The following is a 22,772-nucleotide window of genomic DNA, read 5'->3' on the forward strand; positions in this document are numbered from 1 at the left end:
CATAACCATCATCCTTCAAACAGATGAAGCTGAATACCAAGGGGAAGATTTCACACCATTTTGCCCTGACATAAAACCAGGATTTCTCTTTGTTCCTTGGGAGCTGAACTAGTTGCTGTGACGATACAGTAGAGTTTCTATATCCTCCAGTAGAGCTGACCCAAAAATATTAGACAGCACCAAACCATTCAAAGAAGAAATACGAAAGTCGTGTAACCAGGCATCTTTCACACCCTTGTTGAACACATCAATCTGGAAGTTTCACACCCACGACCTGACTAGGCATACTACACCGTTCCCTTTTCTCTTTTGCTTACACGCATTCAAAAGGAATAATGAGAATGCTCTTGGTTCACATCGACATGTAGCAAACAGCAGACTTTGTGCAACAAACTGTAGCTGTATTAATTAAGATAGTTTTACTGTCAGGCTACGTTCAAATCAGGTTCCAATTTGTATTCCCTAAATATGAGATTACTGCAACCATGTTTGGCGTCTAGAAGCGCTGATCTCTCCAGAAAATACCATGCTGTTCGTCTCACTGCTCGACTTATTTTTATATACATTATAATGCATACACCCAACATGGTTTGTATTCCACGTAACGCAGCTCAGGCAGTGAAATCTACAGCGCAGGCTCTGCAGGACGGTTTCTCCATTTAGACTTCAAACCCATTAGCCCAGCTCCGCTGGCTCTCTCATACTGCATCTGTGGTCTTCCACCAGACACGGGGAAGGGAGGGGGATTCCTCAGCTGCAGAAGGGGAAACTAAAAGAGCCAGTGCTGAAGGAAGGCAGTCCTTTGCTGGTTTACTGCTTCCTTTCCCCTCGGTAGCACAGTGCATGTATAAAAGTTTGCCTTTGACCTGACTCCTCCCATGCTGCTGTAGACCACACACCCTTGCCTGCAGCCAGCGATTCACTCGTGCTTCTGCGGATGGATGGAGGGGCTACACACAGACACACACAAGATTTTACAGCAAAATAACGTATCTGTTAAGTTCACTGCCTGGGAGAACACATGGCCCTTAATCCTTCATGGTTTTTTAAACCATTAGCGATGTACGTATTAGAATCCTTAGTGGTTTTATCTGTAATGGAAATAAATTTCACGGAAGATGTAAGCTCACCAGGTTGCCCGAGCTGTTCTTACAACACAGCCCTCAGAGACACACCAAGCTATGAAAAACCCTCAAAGAAGTTCAGGTTGGTTGGCAACCGAAAATCTGATGCCCGAGTGCCCAGTTTCTGGTGCTTACCAGCAAGCCACATACAACAGACATCTTGTCATCTACCCCTGCCTGAGCTTCCATCTTTTTTTATTTCTTCACTTTTATTTTTTATCTAGATGTTTGTATTTAGTAACGTAAAGCATTTTGAAGATCATTGCTGTCAGCAAGGTCTCAGAAAATGCAAAGACCTGATGACAGAAGAGAAGCATTTTAACACTGCAAAAGACACCCTTCCCCTTTTAAACAAAATAGTGAACTGATTGCAGCCCCGCAGCAGCCATCTCCCGTGCTCAAACACAGCCTTTAGAGCTGCTAAATAACAGGGCATCATCTCAAGAGTGACAGGAGGCTATCGAATTTCTCCCGCTGATCCCTTATAAAGTCACAGCTTTCCTTTTGCAATGTTCTGCTGTCTGCAGGATTTCCCCTGAGGTCTGGAAAAAGCCGCAGCTGGTGGAGTCGCTCTGCAGCACTGCCAGCACTTGGGCACTTTCAACAAATCTGTACCCAGCACTGTAACGCAACCCTCGCTTCGCCTCTCATTGGAGGCTTTCTTAAAAAGAGAGGCTGCCCTCCCAGTGATCTCAGCGGGTTTCTTGGCAAAGACGACTGCGGAGCCTTGTACCTGGGACAGAATAAGCCTATGCTGAGGTACATGCTGTGGGCTGGTGGGGTGAGCAGCAGCTCTTTGAGAAAGCTCCCAGGGATTCTGGTGGTCAGGGAGGGGATGAGCCAGCAGGGCAGCACGGCTGTGATTCAGGCTAGCAATGCCCTGGTTGCATTAAGGAAGATCGCAGGCAGCAGGTCGAGAAGAGCCCTTACTGCCTTCTTTGTGGCACTCAGGAGGACAGATCTGGAAGGCTGTGTCCTCTTCTGCAACCTGAATAAAGAAGGCAAATGATAAAGGAGAAGAGAAACGCTTCAGCAGGGAAGCATTAAGGTGGTCAATGCTTGGAACATGGAAGATGTGAAGAAGCTGGGAAAGCTGGCTGGCAACAAGGTTGAACCAGGTTCTTCTCAGAGGTTTGTGCATGGCAGAAGTAGCAAACACCACCAGATGCAAGTTGTAGCACAGAAAATGTCAACTTTAATCCTGGTTTGAGCACAGGGCTGGACCATCTCAAGGGACCCTTTTCAACCTAAATTATTTGGTGTCTGAAGGGGGAGATGTCTCTCCTTTCCTAGAGGGAAAAGGTCATCTGAACGTCTTTCTCACCCAACCCTAACATTTACTTAGCTATTCAGCGCTAGATTTTATCTTAAAACCAAACAAATACAAAATTCAAGGGCCTGAAATACAGAGATCTGTGACTGGAGTATCATCCTAAAAAAAACTACTCGAAAACTTCCACCGTATTCTTTGGTCCAGTCAAGAGCCCCAGCTTCCTGCTAAGGTCTGGGTAATCCTATTACCTGGGCTCTAGCAACTCCTCTATCAAAACACAGCTCCTCTTTGATGTGAAGTACTTTGAGATCCCCACATGGAAGGCAAAGCGAAGTTCAGCCCAAGCTGCTATGTGTAAAACGTTACTTAGTGAGTTATTTTCCTAGCCCTGTATTCCTCCTCTGCTGTTTCACCATGTGACATTTTCACTCATTCCAATATAAAGTAGGTTTCAGAGTATTCAGAGCTGTAACACACAGACACATTAATCACCAGCCTAATACATGTCCTGTGTAGTAGCTTTATTATCTTTTCAAAGCAGGCTTGTAAAAACAGAGAAACTGTGATCTTTTATGCTATCCCTTAATAAAGTTATTTTAAAAATGCTATAAAAATGGTTTCAGTTTTTTTTTTTTTTTCCAAGCTACAGCTTAATGCAACTAACTCTTGTACATCCAAAACAGTAAAGTCTGAATAAGTAGTTTTAAAAGTCCCTGTGGACTTGTAATCTAGCAAGAGTGAAGAATTCTAACCACTGGAGACAGAAATGGGAAAGAATCCTGAGTTTCAAGTTACAAAACATGCCTGTTCCTTTGTCATTCTGACGGGCACCGCCTCGCAAAGCGCTCTCGCCTCTGCGATAAATTTTAAATGTCTATTCCTGTATGCCAATATTTACATGTTTAGGTTAGGGCAAGGGTGGGTTTTTCTTTTTTTTTTTTTTCCTTTTTTCTTTTCCCAATTTCTTCTTCTTCAGGCTCAGTGACAGCCTAAATCCTTATCCACTTAAGTTAATGACTATTTTATGCTGGCCAAGACTGTGGCGATGTAACACAGCCCTAGCAGACTTGTGTTCTCTTTCACACACGGCATGAAGAAGGACCAGTCACCGAGGGTGAGCATCTTGTACCCTGTCAAAGCCAGCAGCAGCGACTTTAGCAGAGCACCTTGCACTTCATGGGAGGCGTGAAGTGTCCTTCCAGTGGTGCAGGCTGACCCTGTTTCCTTCCCTCCTTCCAGAGATGCAAGAGTGAACATCCACGTGTTTATGGCTTTCAAAAATGGCACTTTGGAAGACAGACCTGAAATCTCAACACAATTTGGAACAAAGCCAAAATGTTCCAAAAATCCGTGCTGGTAATAAACATGGTGATTGACAGCAAGTAGGCTTCAAACCTGGTCTGGTCATCCCACACCACTGTTTGTCCTCATCTCCTCAGGTGGAAGCAAAGCACGTTAATTGAAGGGAAACCTGTACACTTGAGTTTTGTGCAACTTTCACACCTTTGCCTTGGGCAGCCTAGCGCTCTTGGACAAAAACCTGCTGCAACTGGTACAAACCCAACAAATGGCAGACGCAGATGGGTTATCAGCATCAGCTGAAGTCAGCCTTGAAAGAAAGGTTTTCTGACTAAATAAAGCTGATTCATTAATACAGGCCCAATCATATGTCAACAGACCTTCACCAATCCAGCCGGGAACAGCCTCTCAGCTCCGTATGTTACAGACGATCAACCAACTGCACATTTGCAGTGTCAGGGAGGAAGGCCCTGCATGGCATCCTGGTGGCCTTTGCGTGGCCACTAACCCAAAGCAGGAAACATTGCTGCCATTTCATGCAGATTGCCAAAATTTCTCAAGTTTCCTGCCAATGAAAACTAGATCTTCTAAAATTAAAACAGCAGAAGTGGAATAAAACCTTGCATCTCATCAAGTGTAATTTAAGATCAGTCATTCAATAGGTGTCGCTTTCAATATCCAGCAATTTCAGCCATGACCCAAAAAGTTTCCTTCCCAAAGGTTCAGTAGAAAACTGCAGGTTTTTGTAGCAAGTTGTGGTTTGGGTAAACCAAGATCTTTGTAAGAGATACGTGTAGATGAAAAACATCACTGATGACGAAACGTTATCCCAAAGTAGACACACCTCCGGAAAAGTTGCGAGTGGTTAATACCATTTCAAGACCGCTGCTATCAGCGCCCTAGGAAGCTTGTGACCAAGGCTGTCCCCACTCTCGTGACAAACTGAACGGTGGTCAAATGGAAAAGGTGGCTGTGCTCTTAGGGTACGCCGCTCCCCTGACGTCCCCAAGGAGCTGGGGGTATTCGGCGTTCTGTAAGGCAGAAACTTGCACGTCATTATGCTCATCAGCAGTACCCCACCTTTCCCTCGACACCATCCCTGCAACCCCCTTACTTTTATTATTATTATTTTAAAATCAGAGCTATTCTGAAGCTGCAAAACTGAAAGCAATTTATCAAAACAAGGACATGTTTTAAATCATACTTTATTGGACCCTCTAATGGGGGAAGAAAAAAAAAAAGCCGAATTCTTTCGCTTTTATTTCTACATCTGGTAAAAAGTATGGAATTCAGCAACGCTGTGCCAAGTTTTGACTAGAAATGAATTTTTAAATCCAAGTAATAGATGACTAGGGAAATGGAGTGGTTTAAAATGCAAATGTGGGGATATTAATTATTGTTGTTATTGGGGCATTTACAAGAATAGCGTGGCACTAGCTTAGAACCAGTAATTTCTAATCTTTTAAAACTGCCATAACAAAAATAGAACTAGAATTAAAAAAGAAAAAGCACTAAAAAGTGAATTTCCATAATACTTTAGTTTGTTTTGTCTGAAAATTTATTTGAAGTCTGGAGATGGCTGGTGCACGTATTCAGCATTTTATAACTTAATTTGTTCGATGAGAACTGCAGTATTTTAACAAGGTGAAACAACTTCACGATTAAAGCAGTGCCTGCTCCATCAGTGCTAAAGAGCTCACTGAAACATATCTAATCTTTGTAAGGCAGAGACTCATAATTTAACTGCTGAGAACAAATGAAAAGTGTAATTCTTTTCTTTGCTGCTTTAGTGGTAGCATGTGGCGATAGCAAAGTATTAGCATAAGCCCGAACTTGCTCACACTTTCCTTTCCAGGCATGTAACAAATATCTGGTGTCTATGCAAATTGCACCCAGAGCTGAGCTGTCCCAGCTGGCAAGCCATACATTAAAAGGTAAATTACACAAAGCTGAAGCCATCTGGACTAAAACACTCACCATCAATAGGATCTGAAACCCACTAATTCCACAGAACCGAGGATAACACATTAAGTACGCATAATGATATTTTGAGGCGTTTACTAAACACTATTTAAAAACAAAGCAAAAAAAGAAATTATGATAATAGACTACAAATTGATTTTGTTTTCTTGGAATATAATTTTTAAAGTGTGCATTGCCTAAATTTAGTGGTATTTTAAACGTACCATACGTTCAAGTTCATAAATGCCCGTTTTCTGACAAATGGCAGGTTCAGGGAGCCAGCAAATCTAAGCCATTACACGAATGCCACGTACAGGCAACTCCACTCAAATGACACTATTTTAAATCGCAAGCTGGATCTCTCAGCCCTAATGGACAGATCAGTACGTAGTCAAGTTGTACATTCAAGTAAAGGCATCACCGAGGCATTTTATTACCTGTGTTCACCAAAGCAGCCTACAGTTTTCTAAAAGTGATAAAAAACAAAATAAAAATAATGAAAAATTTCAAATTTCGAATTTGCAAGAAGCCTCCCAGCACAGGCATTCCCACACAGCTGTTGGTACTGCATGTGTCGGTGCAGGCTGTTACTAGACTGCAAACCTTGACAGGACACCTTCACAATGTTCTTTCATTTTTAAACCACACTACCAATGCGGAAGAAATGTGTAGGAAAATGAATATGTGAAGGAAGAAAAGCTGACCAAACGACGGCAGAGTCTCCACTTAAGTTTGTGGAGATTCCTACACTGAATTCACTTTACATTGCCCATCTTGTCCACTCCTGAAAAACTCATCTCCGTGTCATGTATTAGGGAATTTAAAGCAACATCTGCTTCATTGAAATTAAATTAACACACTTGTATTTGATTAGCTTATTAACTGCAATCCTCAATATGCTGCAGAAACAGACACCAACTAGAGAAACGCAATTGACAACACCACCTGTCTGATAATAAAGTACTTCTTCTAATAGACATGGAGAGATCTGTCAACAGGCAGCCGAAGCACCAGATTAGGACGTGACCCAAGGGCAGAAAAATGACTTGCCTCCACTCACGACGCAGGTAATTGATGGGACGGGGAGAGAACCTGAGCGTCTTGACTTACGGCCTTGTACCTTTGCTAATGGCTTTCCCCAAAATCAAATGATGCAAGGAAAGAGCAGTTTGTAACTCGCGCGAGGTTAACCGAGGAAGCGTTTGAGGAAAAATACATTTAGGTGTTTTATGTGCTGCTGTGAATATTTATTATACCAGTCCTCGAATTTACATATTAAACATTTCCCATTTCATCCCCCCACATGATAAACAGAAGACCTGCCAGCGTACATTCATCTTAAGCTGGCTGCTGCCAGCATGATTCCCTTTAGTACAGTGACTGGAAGAGTTTCTTCTACAAAAGCAGGACATCAGGAGAGATTTCATGCGAAACACCTCCCCCTGCAGCTCACCTAGCAGGGCTCTAAAAATACACGTGCTCAGTCTCAAAGTTACAATGCACGAACAAGGGTAATGAGCAAACACGGCCTCTGGGCAGTCCCCACTCTCTTCCCCTACCTGGTGAGATCCTACACACCTGCTCACAGCAGGGAGCCCTTATTATCCCACCACCTCCTCTTAACCTACAGGACACTTCTCCAATCACCCAGCGTCTCAGCAGGTCAATTCCAAGCCATCAGGTCTGTCCCTACAGACAATTTCAGTACGCTGAGAGCTAGAAATGCTCTCAAGTTATTCAGGAACAACAACAACGAATTGCATTAGTTACGTTTTCACAAGAAATCAGGAGAAAAAAAGAATACAAATATATGTAGGCATTCAGGCTGCCAAAACAACCAGGGTAATGGTGGCTAGTCCTTGCAACTCAGAGCCACTTTGGCTGAAAAAAACCCTCAGGAACTCTGGTTTTGTTCTCCCCAAAGCTGCATCACAGATGTGATCATCAAGATGCTACTTTCTGCTGCTCTTATCTAGAAGTCTTCTCCGAATGCCATCTATCTTTATGTACATAGTTTTTAGGCTTGATGTCCCAAAGCAGATGTTAATGTGATTATCTAGCGGAGTCATCTGTATCCTTCACCTGAAACCACGTTGTATTTCAGCTCCTGTGGACCATTTCCTGGAAGGCAGCATACATTTTTGGCTACAAATGTAATAAGCACACTGCCCACTGATCCTTTCAGATGCTGCTCCATATCACAGTTACCAGGGGATTCCCAATCCCAATTCCAGCTCCACAGACTGTGTACACTTGCCTGCAGCACACAGAATCTTCAAGAATACAGATGGCAGAGATATAACTTGAGGAGTTAATTTGGCAGGCTTCTTCATTAATCTGGGTGATGCTGCTTCTTACAAGTTCTCCCCAGACCTGCTTCTATCTTACCGAACAGAAGGCTACAGAGAGTTTTGCATTAGATGATACGAACGGAAAACAAATTGCCTATGACCAGCAAAAATACCAGAAGGCTGCTTTCTTAAAGCACTTACATGCCAAGACTGGTCCAGGGCCGTGCTGCCAGACAACAGCTGAGTCCTTTCCTCAGTACACAGAGCATTCGTAGGGGACGTCTCACTCAGCCAAGAATTTATTAGATGAAAATGAGATTAATTTATCTAACTTTAAGACCTCTGTCCTACTGGTATGTTTGGCCAAAAAAGGCCTAAATGTTCCACAAGTCTGATTGGCATGAAGTATGGTGGGTTCCCAAAAACCAGGCTTCTTACGTATCTCTCGGGAGATCGCTTACTGAATTTTCTTTTGCCACTTATAGTTCATTTCCAGTATGTAGAAATAAAGCAAACTCCAGCAGCTTCAAGTGCTACCTAAGCTGATTTCAGCATAGGTGACAGAGAAATAGAAAGGGAACAATTTGTTAGTGGTGTAACCTCAGCAGCATGATACCAAGCCCTGGATGTTCAAACAAGCATCCACACAACTCGTTCCTGCGACACGGAGTTCACCACAGAGAGCTGCAGGCACCACCACCAGCAAGTATCTGCTGAGGATGAAGAAATAAAGAGTGGGGTTTTTGTCTGTTTGTCTTTTTTTAAGAGATGCCCAGCAGTCGGAAGGTTAGATGTACCGGAGACAATCCAAACTATAAAGTTTCCTTTTACATTTATCCAGAAATACCCTTCAATGAGAAATCGAGCCCCTCCCTCCTCTAACTGCCAAAACAAGATGTGGCTCCCACCCACCACACTGAGGTACTCCTCCTGGAGGCACTTTGTGTCCCCTCCCTTGAATTTTCCTTTATATATTTCCGCCATCGTGTACCTCAGCTCATTCCATCCTTTATTCCCACCAAAGACTCATCTCCCTCCGTTACAATTTCCCATTTTCCCCTGTCTCCAAGACACCTCCCACAAAACTCCCACGTTTGTATCTGGGAGGGGAAGCTACGTCATCTCCATTTCCACTCCTCAGCTTTTCCTTGTCACCAAAACCCCAACGTGCCTGCACAGTCCTCTCCTGCCACGTTGTCCTACAGCCCAGCAATGACCAAGTGGGAGCTTCTCAAACACGGTGGGAGATGGTGCCTACACATGCCCTTCCTCTGCGTGCTTCTGGCAGTGCCAAAGCCTCTTGCTTTCTGCCTCCTTCCTACCTGAGTTCACTTCCCGGAGTTGGAACAAGCGATGTCCAGCTCTTCCTGAAGACACCAGTCGTGTGGAATGACTGAAGGCTGGAGCCATATGAAACCAATCCAGCTCTCGTGGTTCTTTCGACACACAGTAAGTGAGCACAGATTGGCTGCAAATTCAACCCAGACTTACAAACCTCAGCAAACGTTCTTGTGAACTGGATCCAACCTTCAGGTTTGTTTCATCCAGTTTCAGGTTGCATCGTGAAAGTTTCACTGTGCCCTACATGCCGCCCCAATAAATGATGTCTCAAACAGAATGAGGACATCAGCAAAAATGAAGAACTCTTCAGATAGCAATGTTTTAGTTTTATACCATATGTGAGAACATGCACTGACAAGCAGCATGCATACAATTACTGCTGTTACAAATCAGAAATTGTTCACAGTTAATGGACTTCTACTTTATTGCAATTTTTGCCAAGAAACTATTTTCAAGAAGTACCTCTGCGCCATATACCACCCCCCCCATCATCATCATTTACAAAGCAACTGGGAGCCTTTTCATCACAACACGAGCACAAAAAAAAGCCAGCATGCTTTTCAGACATTCTGGATGTGAAACAACCAAGCCCAGTTTACTGAAGCTATATTGTCTGCCTCCATACATCATCACTGAGGTAACAACAGGGAAGGAAAAATAATGCTGAGGAAACGACGTCTTTTATGGATCGCATGAATACAATGCCAAAATGCACTTAACTGCCTAGCTCATTGAGCATATCAGATCTTTTCCTATAAAGCTGTTACTACTGGCCATGTTTCCTTACTTCTCTTCAAGTATACTTTAACAATGATTGAAGTAAGTAGTTGCTAGACTTACTATACTTTTGGGAAAGGATGTAGTTTTTTGTTTTTTTTTTTTTTTTTTTTTTTTTTTCCCCTTGCACACCACACAAGCAAAATATTGTAAATTTTGTAGTCAGAGATCAAAACTAAATCTGTGCTATAATCAGTTTGGGGAATGGTTTAATCCCTGCACAAAAATATTATTAAAGAAAAAATAAGCTCCGTAATACTAGAGGTTCAAGTCATGTAGGAACTACGTAAGCCACAAGATAGCCCACTCCGACCTCCCACAAGCAGCACTCCGCTGAGATCACTAAGGGAAGTCCTCATTTATGCAGATGTCATTTGTAAAAGAAGGCACTGGAGAGACTGCAACAGGAAACTTCCATAGCAGATTTGGAGATTGACACACCTGAAGTCAGTGCAGCATGCCAGCCTGTGGCCCTTACTGGACTGGCCCCTAAATCTGAAGGGAAATCACTGACTGAAAGGAATGTACACGCTGCTTTCCAGCGGGGCAGCTATACTGCCTGCAATTCCAGGTTTAGCTGTGCTGAGTTTTGCTGTTCTTACTAAACCAGATGGACAAAATCAAAAGGAGTTCCAAACACACAGCGACATCTAACAGGTCCTTAAAACGTACCATGCAAATTATCAGTTACGTGCACAGGACGTTAGGTACCAGTAAAAATAAATGAGGTTGCACTAAATGTAGAATTTAAAAAAATGAATTGTTACCTTTTGATTGTATGTTTCTTTCTAAGATATTAATTTCATACAACGCTGCAGATTTCTACCAATCCTTTCTACATTAAACAGAGAACAACAACAAAAAGGGCAATATGGGAGTATATAATGACTAAAAACTATGAAAGAGATATCAGTATAAAACTTATAAAAATTAAAGGAATAGGTTTTGGAAAGCAAAACAAATGGGAACAGGAACCCTAACTACTCTCCTTCATGCACTTGAAGTCCCCCACAAAGTTTTCACTGTGTTTTCCGTGGACGATCAGAATTACATTTAGCAAAAGATCATTTCTCATTACTGAAAATGGTTAACACTCTTGGTTTGTTTTCTTTTTATTGAATGACTGCTACGTAGCACAGAGTGCAAATTCAGGGAATTTCTAGGATATCAACATAACTGAAGATATTCAAAACAGGCTCTTGTATTCAAGCTCTGTGGTTATAAAGCCAGCTGTTATAAAGTTGGAATCATCCCTGCTAATCGTGTATACATAGGACAGGAACCTCTTCCATCACCTCTTGCAAACAGCACTGCCCAGCTGACCTGGTGTAAACTGCTTAACAACTTCTGGTAAATATTGACCTAGAAATGGGATGTGAGCAAGTGAGATAAGAAATAATACAAAAGGAGGTCACAGATAAACGCATAGAATCAATGATTTGAAGAGAGGGAGGTTTTTTGGTTGGTTGGTTTTTAATTTTTTTTTTTTATTTTTTTTGAAGGAGTGCTTCATGTTGGGAGTCAGTGCAGGGAAGGAAACTGCTTGTTAACTGTTTTTGTTGAAATTACTTTATATTGTGTGTAGCAGGGGAACTTATCACAAATTGTCAAAGAATGCACCACCACAGGGGTAACTAGATGTCAAGAGGAATGCTCCCCATGTCAAAAATACAAGGCATAAAACCAAAAAAATCCCAGCCCAAGGGTTTTTTAATGCATGTTAATGATTCAAGACGCATGGTTAATCCCCAACAGTGACACTGGCAAAGAAGAAATGTGACTTATATGCAACATACAACCTTCCTCTTCTGCACCTCCATCCAGAATTCCCTTTCATCAAGGAAACTTTAAGAGGCTGGGGGCAGGAGGAAGAACAGAAGGCAGTAGAAGCAGAAGCCAAAGTGTTAGAAATTCTTGAGGTTCACCATTAAAAGCAAAACAGACTGCAGGCCGTGTTAGAACAGTTTCATTAGAAATAGAGATTAACACATCTGACACATTAAGAAAGTCCAGGAAAGGACTGTGTGGAGGAGAAGCTAGAAGAACAACTAAAACATACCAAAAAGACTGTCTACATCTGTAAATGGAATTTCAGTTGTAATAATTTCTGTCTCTGCCTGTATCCTCATCATACACCACTTTTCAAAAAACAATGTGCCTGATTTTAGACAAGCAAACAAAGCCCCGGCAATAATAAAGAAGGAAAACCTTTCTCAATTCACCAGCAAATTAGAACAAGAAATCTGGTGTCCTCAAATGAATTGCTCCAGGGAAACCAAGATTTGGAAAGTATTATGTCAGCCTGATTAATTGGTCTACAGTCAAACCAAATTAATTGAATAAAGCCTCCTTTCAATAGCGTTTGCTCAGTGAACCAAGCAAATGATTTGTTAAACTACTTCAGGCCACCTTAATTCAACATAGGTCACTTGGACAACACGTAATGCCAATGTACAAAATAACTATTGTTAAAACACAATGAATTATGTTTTAGAGCTAGATTTTCTTAAGTCAAAAGTATGTAAGTGTCCATCTGTATTCACAAATAATTCCAACAGCTGTATATCGTAAGTGGCTCGTGTATGTGCACCTGAACGTGCATGCTAACCTCCAGTTAAGTGCCAGTTGTGGTACTCACACATCGCTCCATAAAGATTTCCATTCTGTGGTGCTATTTCTACTTTGTTGTGCAAATCCTTCACTTCTACCATCTTGTACAGCGTCCTCCCTTTCTGAGGTGGGGACCAGAAACTTCATAAAAATTCAAGGTCAAGATCTGAACAATGCATCCCCAGTTTTTGCATTTATGAAAAAGAAATGAAGTCCTATGGTTTTGTATATTTTTCTACTCTGCTGAAAAATTATTTTCTGATTAAGTGATGCCATGCTATCTTAGCAAAAACAACTAGATCAAAAAGGATTTTCCACAGATGACATGCCAAGGCTTCCTCCTCTTAGCATTAACAACACTTTGCCTGTTTATGAGAGCAGCTCCAAAGGAAACTCAAAAGCCAAACAAAAATCAGTTACACAGGAACCTTTCTTATTCTGTTGTTCTGACCCTATTAAAAGTTCTTTCACTATAAAACACGTGCTCACAATCCAAGTGGTCAAGCATCACTGATTCCTTGCCACATGCTGCTGATGTTGTGTATCTCACTGGGTAATGAGATACTGCATACCTCATTGCTAGTTTACTCTCACATTTCATGGATGGATATCGGGTGCTTTCAGCTGACTTAGTTTCAACCTTTGGATTTTGTTTGGCATTTCCATGACGTGAGCCAGAGTTTAGATTCCAGCCCACAGCACAGGTTGCTTACAGTTCGGTATTAAAGGTGCGTGGTGACTGTTACAAACCGTGTCGCTCTTCTCACAGATCGGGGAAATGCTTCTGGGAGATGGTTCTCAGAGGAGGCCTGCAAAGTCCCTTGCTGGCTGCTGAACGCACCCCACTCCTGTTATTAGGGAATAAGGGAAGAAGCCAGCTCCATCAAGCTCTCCACCTGGCCTCCATTTCTTTGGACACTGGAGTATTGCAGAGGAAGTGGTGGGATAATGAATGCATCCTTGCAAGATACACAAACTTTCTTTCTGGCTCACAATCAAATTGAGAGGTCAACTCAACCGCAAAAATATTTAACGAAAATTAAGGCTGAAGCTAACACTTTGGAGTAGATTTTATGGAGCGGAAGATGACATCAATATTCTTTCTTCACGAGCCAAGTTCTCCAGGACTGAGTATGGTCTCTCATGGGCGCTTAATCCCTACAACTGGCTGCTCTAAAGGATGTCCTGGGCAGCCTCAGTGTACAACCTCCGAACTGCAGCCGTAATTCTGCATGTCTGCAAGAAGGTACACAGACACTGTGCTACGACTCACCCGGCAGTCCCCCTCCCTCCCTACACACTAAGTTATCATCCATGTAAGTAAACGTCACATTATTAAATAAATTAAAATTTTAAATATCAGACCACAGCCAACATCTACTACAACTGGCTGGTCTGGACCGCCTTGGGATTTAACAGGGATGCTAAATTCCCCAATCTGTAAGTCATTACATTTAGCTAAAATGGTTGTGACAAGCGTTGAGCAAAAACACTGGCCAGGGAGGAACTTTCCTAGAAAGTCTGTAATTTCCTGTGTGCAATGTTTTGTTGTTGATGGCGATTTAAAACAAAATACAAAACACAACAATTAACAGATAGGAGATAACTGCAGCCATTTCTGTGCATGAAAGGTGGGAAGAATAGCTGCTGTTCTCAGCTATTTTATCTCTGATTATACCTGAAAGAAAACTAAGGCACCAATGATTCAATGTAAAATCTTTGATCATTTTTCACTCTGAAACAAAAGCATAAGTTTCCACAGCTTCTTACTTCTGCAGAGGATATGAAAATGGTGCGTTAGTGTGGTTTTCAAATAGCTCTGCAAGCATGTTAAATAGCTACAATATAAATAATGAGCATACTTTATTACCAGAATCTAATGAGAATAAGGGCCTCACTGTGCTAGCATACACAAATGATACTGAGAGAGATGTTATCCCACATATGAATGACAATGAAATATCTGAATATAAGTGTTTTTCGTAAGACAAACACGCAGTCCTTCTGAAAGCACTACTACCGCTTAAGTTTAAATGTGCTTATTTAAAAAAAAAAAAAAAAACAGAGAAAATATATTTTTTTTTCTCTTAAGAAGTGAAAGAAATTGAAGAATTACTTCCCCTCTTCTCCACAATGAAGTGACCTGTGCAGGAGTAAATGGAAAATGTATGTAGAAAACTGGGAATTGAAACAGGATCTGCCAAGACAAAATCCAGTGCCAGAAAGACTTTTTTTTTTTTTTTTGGTACGTCACATTGACCAAAGATGACAAAAATCGTGATAAAGATAAGAACCCTGAAAGCCTTGACAATTTATACTGAGGGCTCTAGCATTTGCTAACCAAACTACACACACACAGAGGTGTGCATAGACACACTCCCCAGGAACAATGAGGACTTGGCAACACTTCTTTCACTTGAGATTTCTGTGTGCATCAGAAGTCGTGAGATGGAATTTTTTTTCTGTCTCTGCGTTTTCCATACAAACGCTGCCAGAAGAAAGCTAATCACCTCTCAATTAAAAACAAAAAACAACCCCACCACTAAAACATATTCTTTTGGTATCCTACACGTTTTAATTCATCTTGTAATTTTTATTTCAGGGCATGGCATTAGGGCTTTCCTTAAAATGCCAATCTGCTTTTTGATCTTTACTGCTGACATGAAATAAAAGAGCTGTACATTAAATAAATCTTTGGTTTCGCTTAGCTTGAAACTGATAAAAAGAGAAAAGAGAAAACAAAGCCAACTGCATAAATCCTTCCAAACCAAAAGGCATTCCCCGTACCCTAACTAAAATTCATTTCTGCACAGCTTGTTTGAATTATCGTCTGAAGTTTGTCTTGTTCCATCTCCAGAACAAGTCAAATAGCAGAGCATAAAGATATGGCTACATGAATAAAAACACATGATCTACTTGGTCACTGCAAACATAAAAATAAGCTCAGGCAGAAAAATATTATCTGGCAAATGACATGTTACTTTGATCCCTTCGTTTCTGTAGTCTGTCACATGCATTCAATCCAGCAGCTACTGGAAGCATTGGCACGCATCTCCAAGGAGATGCGAATCAATAGTCTGAGGGAATCACTGCACTTTTACAGAATTGTGATATTTAATTCAAATAAGACAGCATCATGTTACAGAAAAGTTAAATTTCAAGACAAAGGGCAAGAAGTGTGGTAATAAGCACTACAAAATGTATCAAGTCCAAACAGGTGGTAGAGAAAGAGTTTATCGGATTCACAAACTCTGATTTTCTTGTGTGGAAAAACTGATCTCCAGCAGGATTCATAAAATGGAAAAATCTTTCTGGACTCTACCCCTTTTCTTCTGAATCACAATGTGAGAATTAAGACAGTTTATGTGACAGGCTGGAAGAACCTGAAGAGGAGGTCAGGTTCTTTTCTTTTAGTTACCTTTCTTTGTCATTTTGCTTTTATATTCAAAAAGTCAAATTAACTATTCTGAGATTAAAAATCAGTTTTTAAGGGTTCTCATATATTTCCTTGTAGCATGCCTGAATGAATCTACAAGGTACCACCAATAATATACCTTCAAAGTTGAGACCTCTGTCCTGAATTTGAAAGAATCGATTTGAATTCTGACCTCCTGCTTATCAGGTGAATGCTGCAGTGAGTATTTATTTTAGAAGGAGATTCTCACTACTTCAGAATGGTTCAATTTTGCATATATTTGCTGAAAACAAACAAACAAACAAACAAAAAAACATTAAGAGAGTAAGCAAAGAGAAAAAAATATACATCCAGCCTCACAATTTTAGTAGTTTCCAAGCTGTGCTCCAACAGAAAGTACACAGAAATCAAGAGGAAAAGAGAAGAAACATCAAGAGAAGAAGTGATATCCTATCTGAAGACAATAGTCTTATGATTAAAACAATCTTAGGGATCAAAGAGGAGGAAACTGAATCTTGGTTTTCCACACAGTATACAAAAACCGATCCTCTTAGATAAGAGGAACCAGGAAGAAAGCGCACTGCCACTCAGAAAGGATCCTACTGAGCTTTTTGGTGGCATGTACAGTTATCAGGTAGGACCTCTGAGAGGTTAGAGTCTTTCATTAGCTTCTTATTTGACTACTACTGGCAGCTTACCTCAGGAAAATCTGTTAGAGCAGAACTACAGGAAGAAGTTCAATGTGCTGCTAAAGCTGAGGATGCTGCTGGGTAGCTTTAACAAATTGCTCTACTTACTGAAGAACATGGTTACTATTATAACTAAATGTATACACAGAACTAACTGGCAGAGGAAACCCAATAAACACACAGCACAGGCTGTCCCCAGGGACAGAGGATGGAGATGAATGGAAGTTATCAATGGCAAGAGTTTACATCCTGTACAGAAAGGAATAAGAAAGACTTAAATTTCTATCGATCACTGAACACAAGACCTTAACAAAAAAGTAAAGGTCAGTGACAAAGAAATAAAAGACCAGTATTGTGCAGCTTGGATACTCTGCTATGAAACCACAGGGATACAGTCAGAGAGACATGTCTCCAAATCCAAAACATTCTTGTTATTGCATTAACAAAATGCTGTATACAAAATATACCACTACCTGAAGACTTACCACTTCTTAAAATAACTCTCAAGTGAACATTAAATCCTGTAATTAATAGCAGTAGAACCAAAATTAGTGTGCTAGACATGACATGGGGATGGTTTGCAGTGGTTAGAACTCCATACGCAATTAATTCCTTTCACAAAAGCACATGTTCACAGAAATGATTGATTTTATTCCTAGCAGTATTAAAGGAAGCTGAGTGGGGAAATATGTTCTGGAGAAGTCAATGATTATTGAGGGAAAAGGGAAAGGAGGGGAAAAGCCTGGAGCCTACAGGAATTTAAAATGCCAACAAGTGAGGCAAAATCTTGCTAGTTAAAAATAAATTCTGGGTAAAAATAAATTCTGGATAAATTCAAAAAATGTCAGAACCAGCTCAGAGATGTACTCGGGTCTACCGACCCAAGAGCGACATTCAGTTTTGATCACAGGCTTCGTCTGCACTCCTCCCATTTGTGCATAAGAATAAACTTTATAGACATTCAACAGCCTGCTCACAGGCAACACTGAGAACATTCACCCTACTACTCTGTAACTGCTTGTAGGGTCAGTATTTTATTATAACCTTCCTTGAATGACCTCAGTTATCAATAGAAAACTATGCTTAAAAAAAAAGATCCTAGGATTAATGTAATTAACTTAATGCTCTAAGTATTGTATCTAAGTAATAGCATTTACAATAATTAGTATTGCTTCTAATCATTTTATTTCACTGCAATGAGAAATATAAAGGTGTCTTGAACTGTACACAAAGGAAGTACCTCTAAGTAGTACTGGAGGATGTAGGTCCAAGTGCTTGTATGCAACTACTACAGATCACAGCCAGGATCCCACTCAGGTAGTTGCACCTCTGAACAACTTGCAGGCAAACTACTCCTGTATTTACAGGATGAAAGCAGATTTATTGCATCTGCTTTGGTAGTAGTGACTTCAATGTTGACTTTGAAGAAAGAAAAAAAGTAAATAGGAAAATCATCAATACTGGGGACTGCATTAGGACTATGTTAAATTTTGTTTGAGGAAAGAACTTGCTGCAATTCAGACAGTGACCATTACAAGCATTTGATGGAGAGACGGTAAACCATTATGACCTATAATTTATGCTTTGTCCCTCAGCTTGAAAAGGAACGTTATCTGTCTACATGAGGATCGCACACTATGGAAACGGCATCTGTGTGTAGTTACTGAAGGCTGTGGTGGCAGTAAATCTCCAGCAGAGAAAGAGGCTGAACCTTACAGACATCCACAAGCTGAAGGTTGTTTCAGAATGTAAGTGTACACACAGTGTTGCCATATTAATGTGCCTGAGAAAACAACCTGGGAGTAAAGGGGAAATGGATGCAGGAGTATGTTTCAGGTTCTCTCCTTTACCCTTTCATCTCTGTCTGCTTTACTGATACTTTACCCTCCAACCAGACAACCCCAATTTATGTTTTGCTTTAGCTTACAATGACCACCACGCCGTAAGGCAACAAGCAGAGCATAGCACACACCCACTTAATCATTCTCCTGAATTTTTCCACCTCTACATGTACTAAGTATACATCTTACACAATTTTGACAGGCCCTGAGAATCACAAGTCCCCGTTTTCCCAGGCTCCATGAGAACGTATGGCCCACACAGAACATATTGAATATACAGACCTGCAGAGGGAGATTGGTTTAAGGCCTGGAACTCACAGCAGGAACCGAGCTAAGTTCAGTTCCACTTGGAAGCTATAAAAGCACGGGCTTAAAAAAAGTGCAGCAGTATCTGGTGTTTGATATCTAACAGTATGCAACATGTTTATGACATGTATTAGGCTACAAAATCTGAGTTCATAGCCTGGGACAACAAAGCAGAACCCAGCTCTGGCATATGTAGCGGGAAATAGAAAGGCATGTCTCAGAGTGTAATGGATATCGCTGCTCCCTCAAGAGCTTGAGCTGCGCAGAGCAGGTGGTTCAATGAAAGACATCAGCACTTTTAGAAAAAATTAAAAGACAGTTACAAGACAGCTAAATAGCAGCTGGTTTAAGTAAGAGTCAATTAAGGTTGGGTTTTTGCTATAAGAACACAAATTCTGCACAATTATTTCCCAAAATTAAACGGGGAAGAAAGTTTGTGGGCAAAACGTAGTAAGCAAAACAATCTAACTCAGTTAAATAGGGTAGCAAAATTGTGAAATTTGAACAGGGTATCACTTTCACACTACTTTTAAAAGCAGTTTCCAATTCTGAATCAGACAATCAAGTCCCATGGCACTTCCTGTTATCTTACAACAGCTTTTCCCTAATTTTTTATTTTTTTTATTTTTTATTTTTTATAAAACTTTCCGCTCTCTCACATTAAGTAAAATAACCACAGAAGCAACAAGGGAAAACGCCCAAGTATATAATGGAAAAAGGGAAACACACCAACATACATGACAACATACCAAGCCTACATATTGCAAGAAAAGTTTTATACATTAAATGAGATCAACAGAAATAAGTGTAAAAGAGGGTCACGGTTAATTTCAAAGTATGCATTAAAGGGTAGGACTGTCTCCAGGAAGAACACCAGTCACTTGCCAAATAGGAAATCATGTCAATACCAGCTATTCGTAACCGTAACAGTATCATTCAGTGGAGAAAATGTAGTCACTTCACCAAGTGAACATCACTTCTTCCTTTCATACATCAGTCTTTCTTTTTCCCCCGACTGCCACCTTTTTTCTATAGCAAATATTAAACAAAAGCCAAACGGTGGATTCGTTTTAAAAAAGTGTGCTTTCTTTCCCCTCACTTTTAACATGAAGTAGAATTAAAATGAAAAAATTACTTTATGTATGACCAATGAGAGTTTGAGCAAACTCAGTTTATCCTGAATTAAATTCCGGGTTAACCTTTCAGGCTTGTGAGTTTGTATCTCATGCACTAGCATAGCAAAGATACAAAAGGAAGCTCAGATACCATAGATAAAAGCCAATAACCCCATACACAATATTTTCCAAAAATGCATTTCCAAGAGACAACTGACTCCAATTTTTAACCACAGTACATCTGATTGAAAAACAAAACAAAACAAACACATGATACATAAAAGAAGGCAAAGTATACCCAGAATAGCAGCATGTTGACTTTCAGAAAACAGGAAAAAAAGGGTTTTAAATGAGGAACAGCCCTTCATGTATAATGCTTGCTTAGGAGTAAAAGATAACTTGGAAGACATGCTGAGAAAAGGGCACTACAACTCCACAAAAACTTACCATCTCTTCCTTCCATGCAGCATGCTGCATGGGTCAATTCTCCCAGAGGAAAAGCAATCTGAGGTACCTCTGTCGAATTCTGTGATAGGCTTAAGTGAGAAGAAAACTAAGGAGCTGCTCTCAGGTTGCTCTTTACCATAGTGCAGCCCAAGACACAAGCAGCCCTTCCATTCCTGCATTCTGGAGGTTTCAGTTCTGCTATCAGTCAATAAATGAAAAGTCTAATCTAAATAACAGAAAATAGACTTGTGTTTTAAAAGCTGTTTAAGTTTCTTAAATTTTTCAGGTCTTACGTTATATAGGTCTGGTAAGCAAGTTTGTTTTTTGTTGTTTTTTTTTTTTATACACTGTAGCTGAAAAACTTTCAAAGTACTATAAAAAACTCATATATTGTACTATTATCAGTTGAATTTAAATATTGATTGTAAAAAAAAATTAATCTTTTTCCACTCATTTGCATGGAGTACAAGAAAGTGAAAAAATAAGCAATGAGAAATTATCTTGCTTTGCACAAGATTTAGCTTCAGCATAAAACATTAAAACCTCATCCCCTAAGTATTTGAGCAGTGCAACTGAAGGGCTGCTCATGTCCTATATTAAAGTGATTTAAAATTTAGTTGAATTTTAATTCAACTGTCCTTGTAGAACATGTGTTATCACAGTGTCTTATAACATAAAACAAATTAATCATAATGAACACATAAGTGTATCATTTTGGCATGCGCATACACACACACTGTGCAAACCATGATCAATTCTACTTGAAAAATAACCACACTTACCTGTTAATATAACTTAGAGCAACATAGGTTGGCTGCTGAAGTTCTTGTTTCTCTAATACACGTGGGTCTGTATCTGGAATAAAAAAAACAGATATACTGAATTCATTTTTCTGTATTTACCATGAAACATACAAGACTGCATAGTGCAAAGTAACATAAGTGAAGACGAGATATAACAGCTCAACCCAGTTCATCCATATACAGTATGCTTAGCACAGCACAATCATTTGTTCATTCATAAACACAGTACTGCATTACTTTACACAAGAATTTAAAACATCAACAGTGATGTAATTTCCAACTGTCACACAAGCTTTCACAATCTCCCTCATAAATATTAGTTTTCACTGCTTTCCATGATTTACAGTGTTAAAAGGATTTAGCTTTCTTGTTTTTTTAATGTAGTTATTTCTAAATATGTTTGACACATTTTGAGATGTTTCAAGACCCATTAAATCTCTTCAGCTGGGACTTGACTTTTTTTCTGCATCTCTGAGTTTTGCTTTCTCCCTTCTCTGCAGCTTATTTTTGAAGCTCTCCATCAGAAGTCATATAAAAACACACTCGAAGCAAAATGCCTGCCAAGCAGAGCATTGCCCACCAAAAACCCTGAAACAAGCGCAATCCAAATCCCTCGACTACTAACTTTCTCATTCAAATGAAAGAATGTTTTCAATCACTATTTTCAATGTCCCTTTTAAGTTTTGCTTTTTTTTTCTGACAAAGAAATAGCTTAAACTAATTTAAAATTCTGAAACCAAAACTATGTATGCCCATAGTCTAAGTAGTTTACTCATACAAAATTTAGACTGTATTGAGACTTCAAATACAACATTCCCCACATCACAGAATCACAGAATCACAGAATTTTCTAGGTTGGAAGAGACCTCAAGATCATCGAGTCCAACCTCTGACCTAAAACTAACAGTCCCCACTTAAACCATATCCCTAAGCTCTACATCTAAACGTCTTTTGAAGACTTCCAGGGATGGTGACTCCACCACCTCCCTGGGCAGCCCGTTCCAATGCCTCACAACCCTTTCAGTAAAGAAATTCTTCCTAACATCTAACCTAAAACTCCCCTGGCGTAACTTTAGCCCATTCCCCCTCGTCCTGTCACCAGGCACATGGGAGAACAGGCCAACCCCCACCTCGCTACAGCCTCCTTTAATGTACTTATACAGAGCAATAAGGTCACCCCTGAGCCTCCTCTTCTCTAGGCTGAACAAGCCCAGCTCCTTCAGCCGCTCCTCGTAGGACTTGCTCTCCAGGCCCCTCACCAGCTTCGTCGCCCTTCTTTGGACCCGCTCAAGCACCTCGATGTCCTTCTTGTAGCGAGGGGCCCAAAACTGAACACAGTACTCGAGGTGCGGCCTCACCAGAGCCGAGTACAGGGGGACGATCACCTCCCTAGCCCTGCTGGTCACAGTGTTTCTGATACAAGCCAGGATGCCGTTGGCCTTCTTGGCCACCAGAGCACACTGCTGGCTCATATTCAGC

General features: G+C 40.5%; 1 protein-coding gene across 1 annotated transcript in view; it reads right to left on the reverse strand.

The window, feature by feature from the left end:
* The window catches only part of JAZF1 (JAZF zinc finger 1), a 185,810-nt gene that overhangs the window by 63,912 nt on the left and 99,126 nt on the right, over positions 1 to 22,772 (reverse strand). Inside the window, exon 2 of the mRNA XM_068674274.1 lies at positions 21,273 to 21,345. Coding sequence (XP_068530375.1) covers positions 21,273 to 21,345 — 73 coding nt within the window. The remainder of the gene's footprint in view (positions 1 to 21,272; positions 21,346 to 22,772) is intronic.

Source organism: Anas acuta, chromosome 2, assembly GCF_963932015.1.
Source record: "Anas acuta chromosome 2, bAnaAcu1.1, whole genome shotgun sequence".
In the NCBI taxonomy this organism is placed as follows: Eukaryota; Metazoa; Chordata; class Aves; order Anseriformes; family Anatidae; genus Anas; species Anas acuta.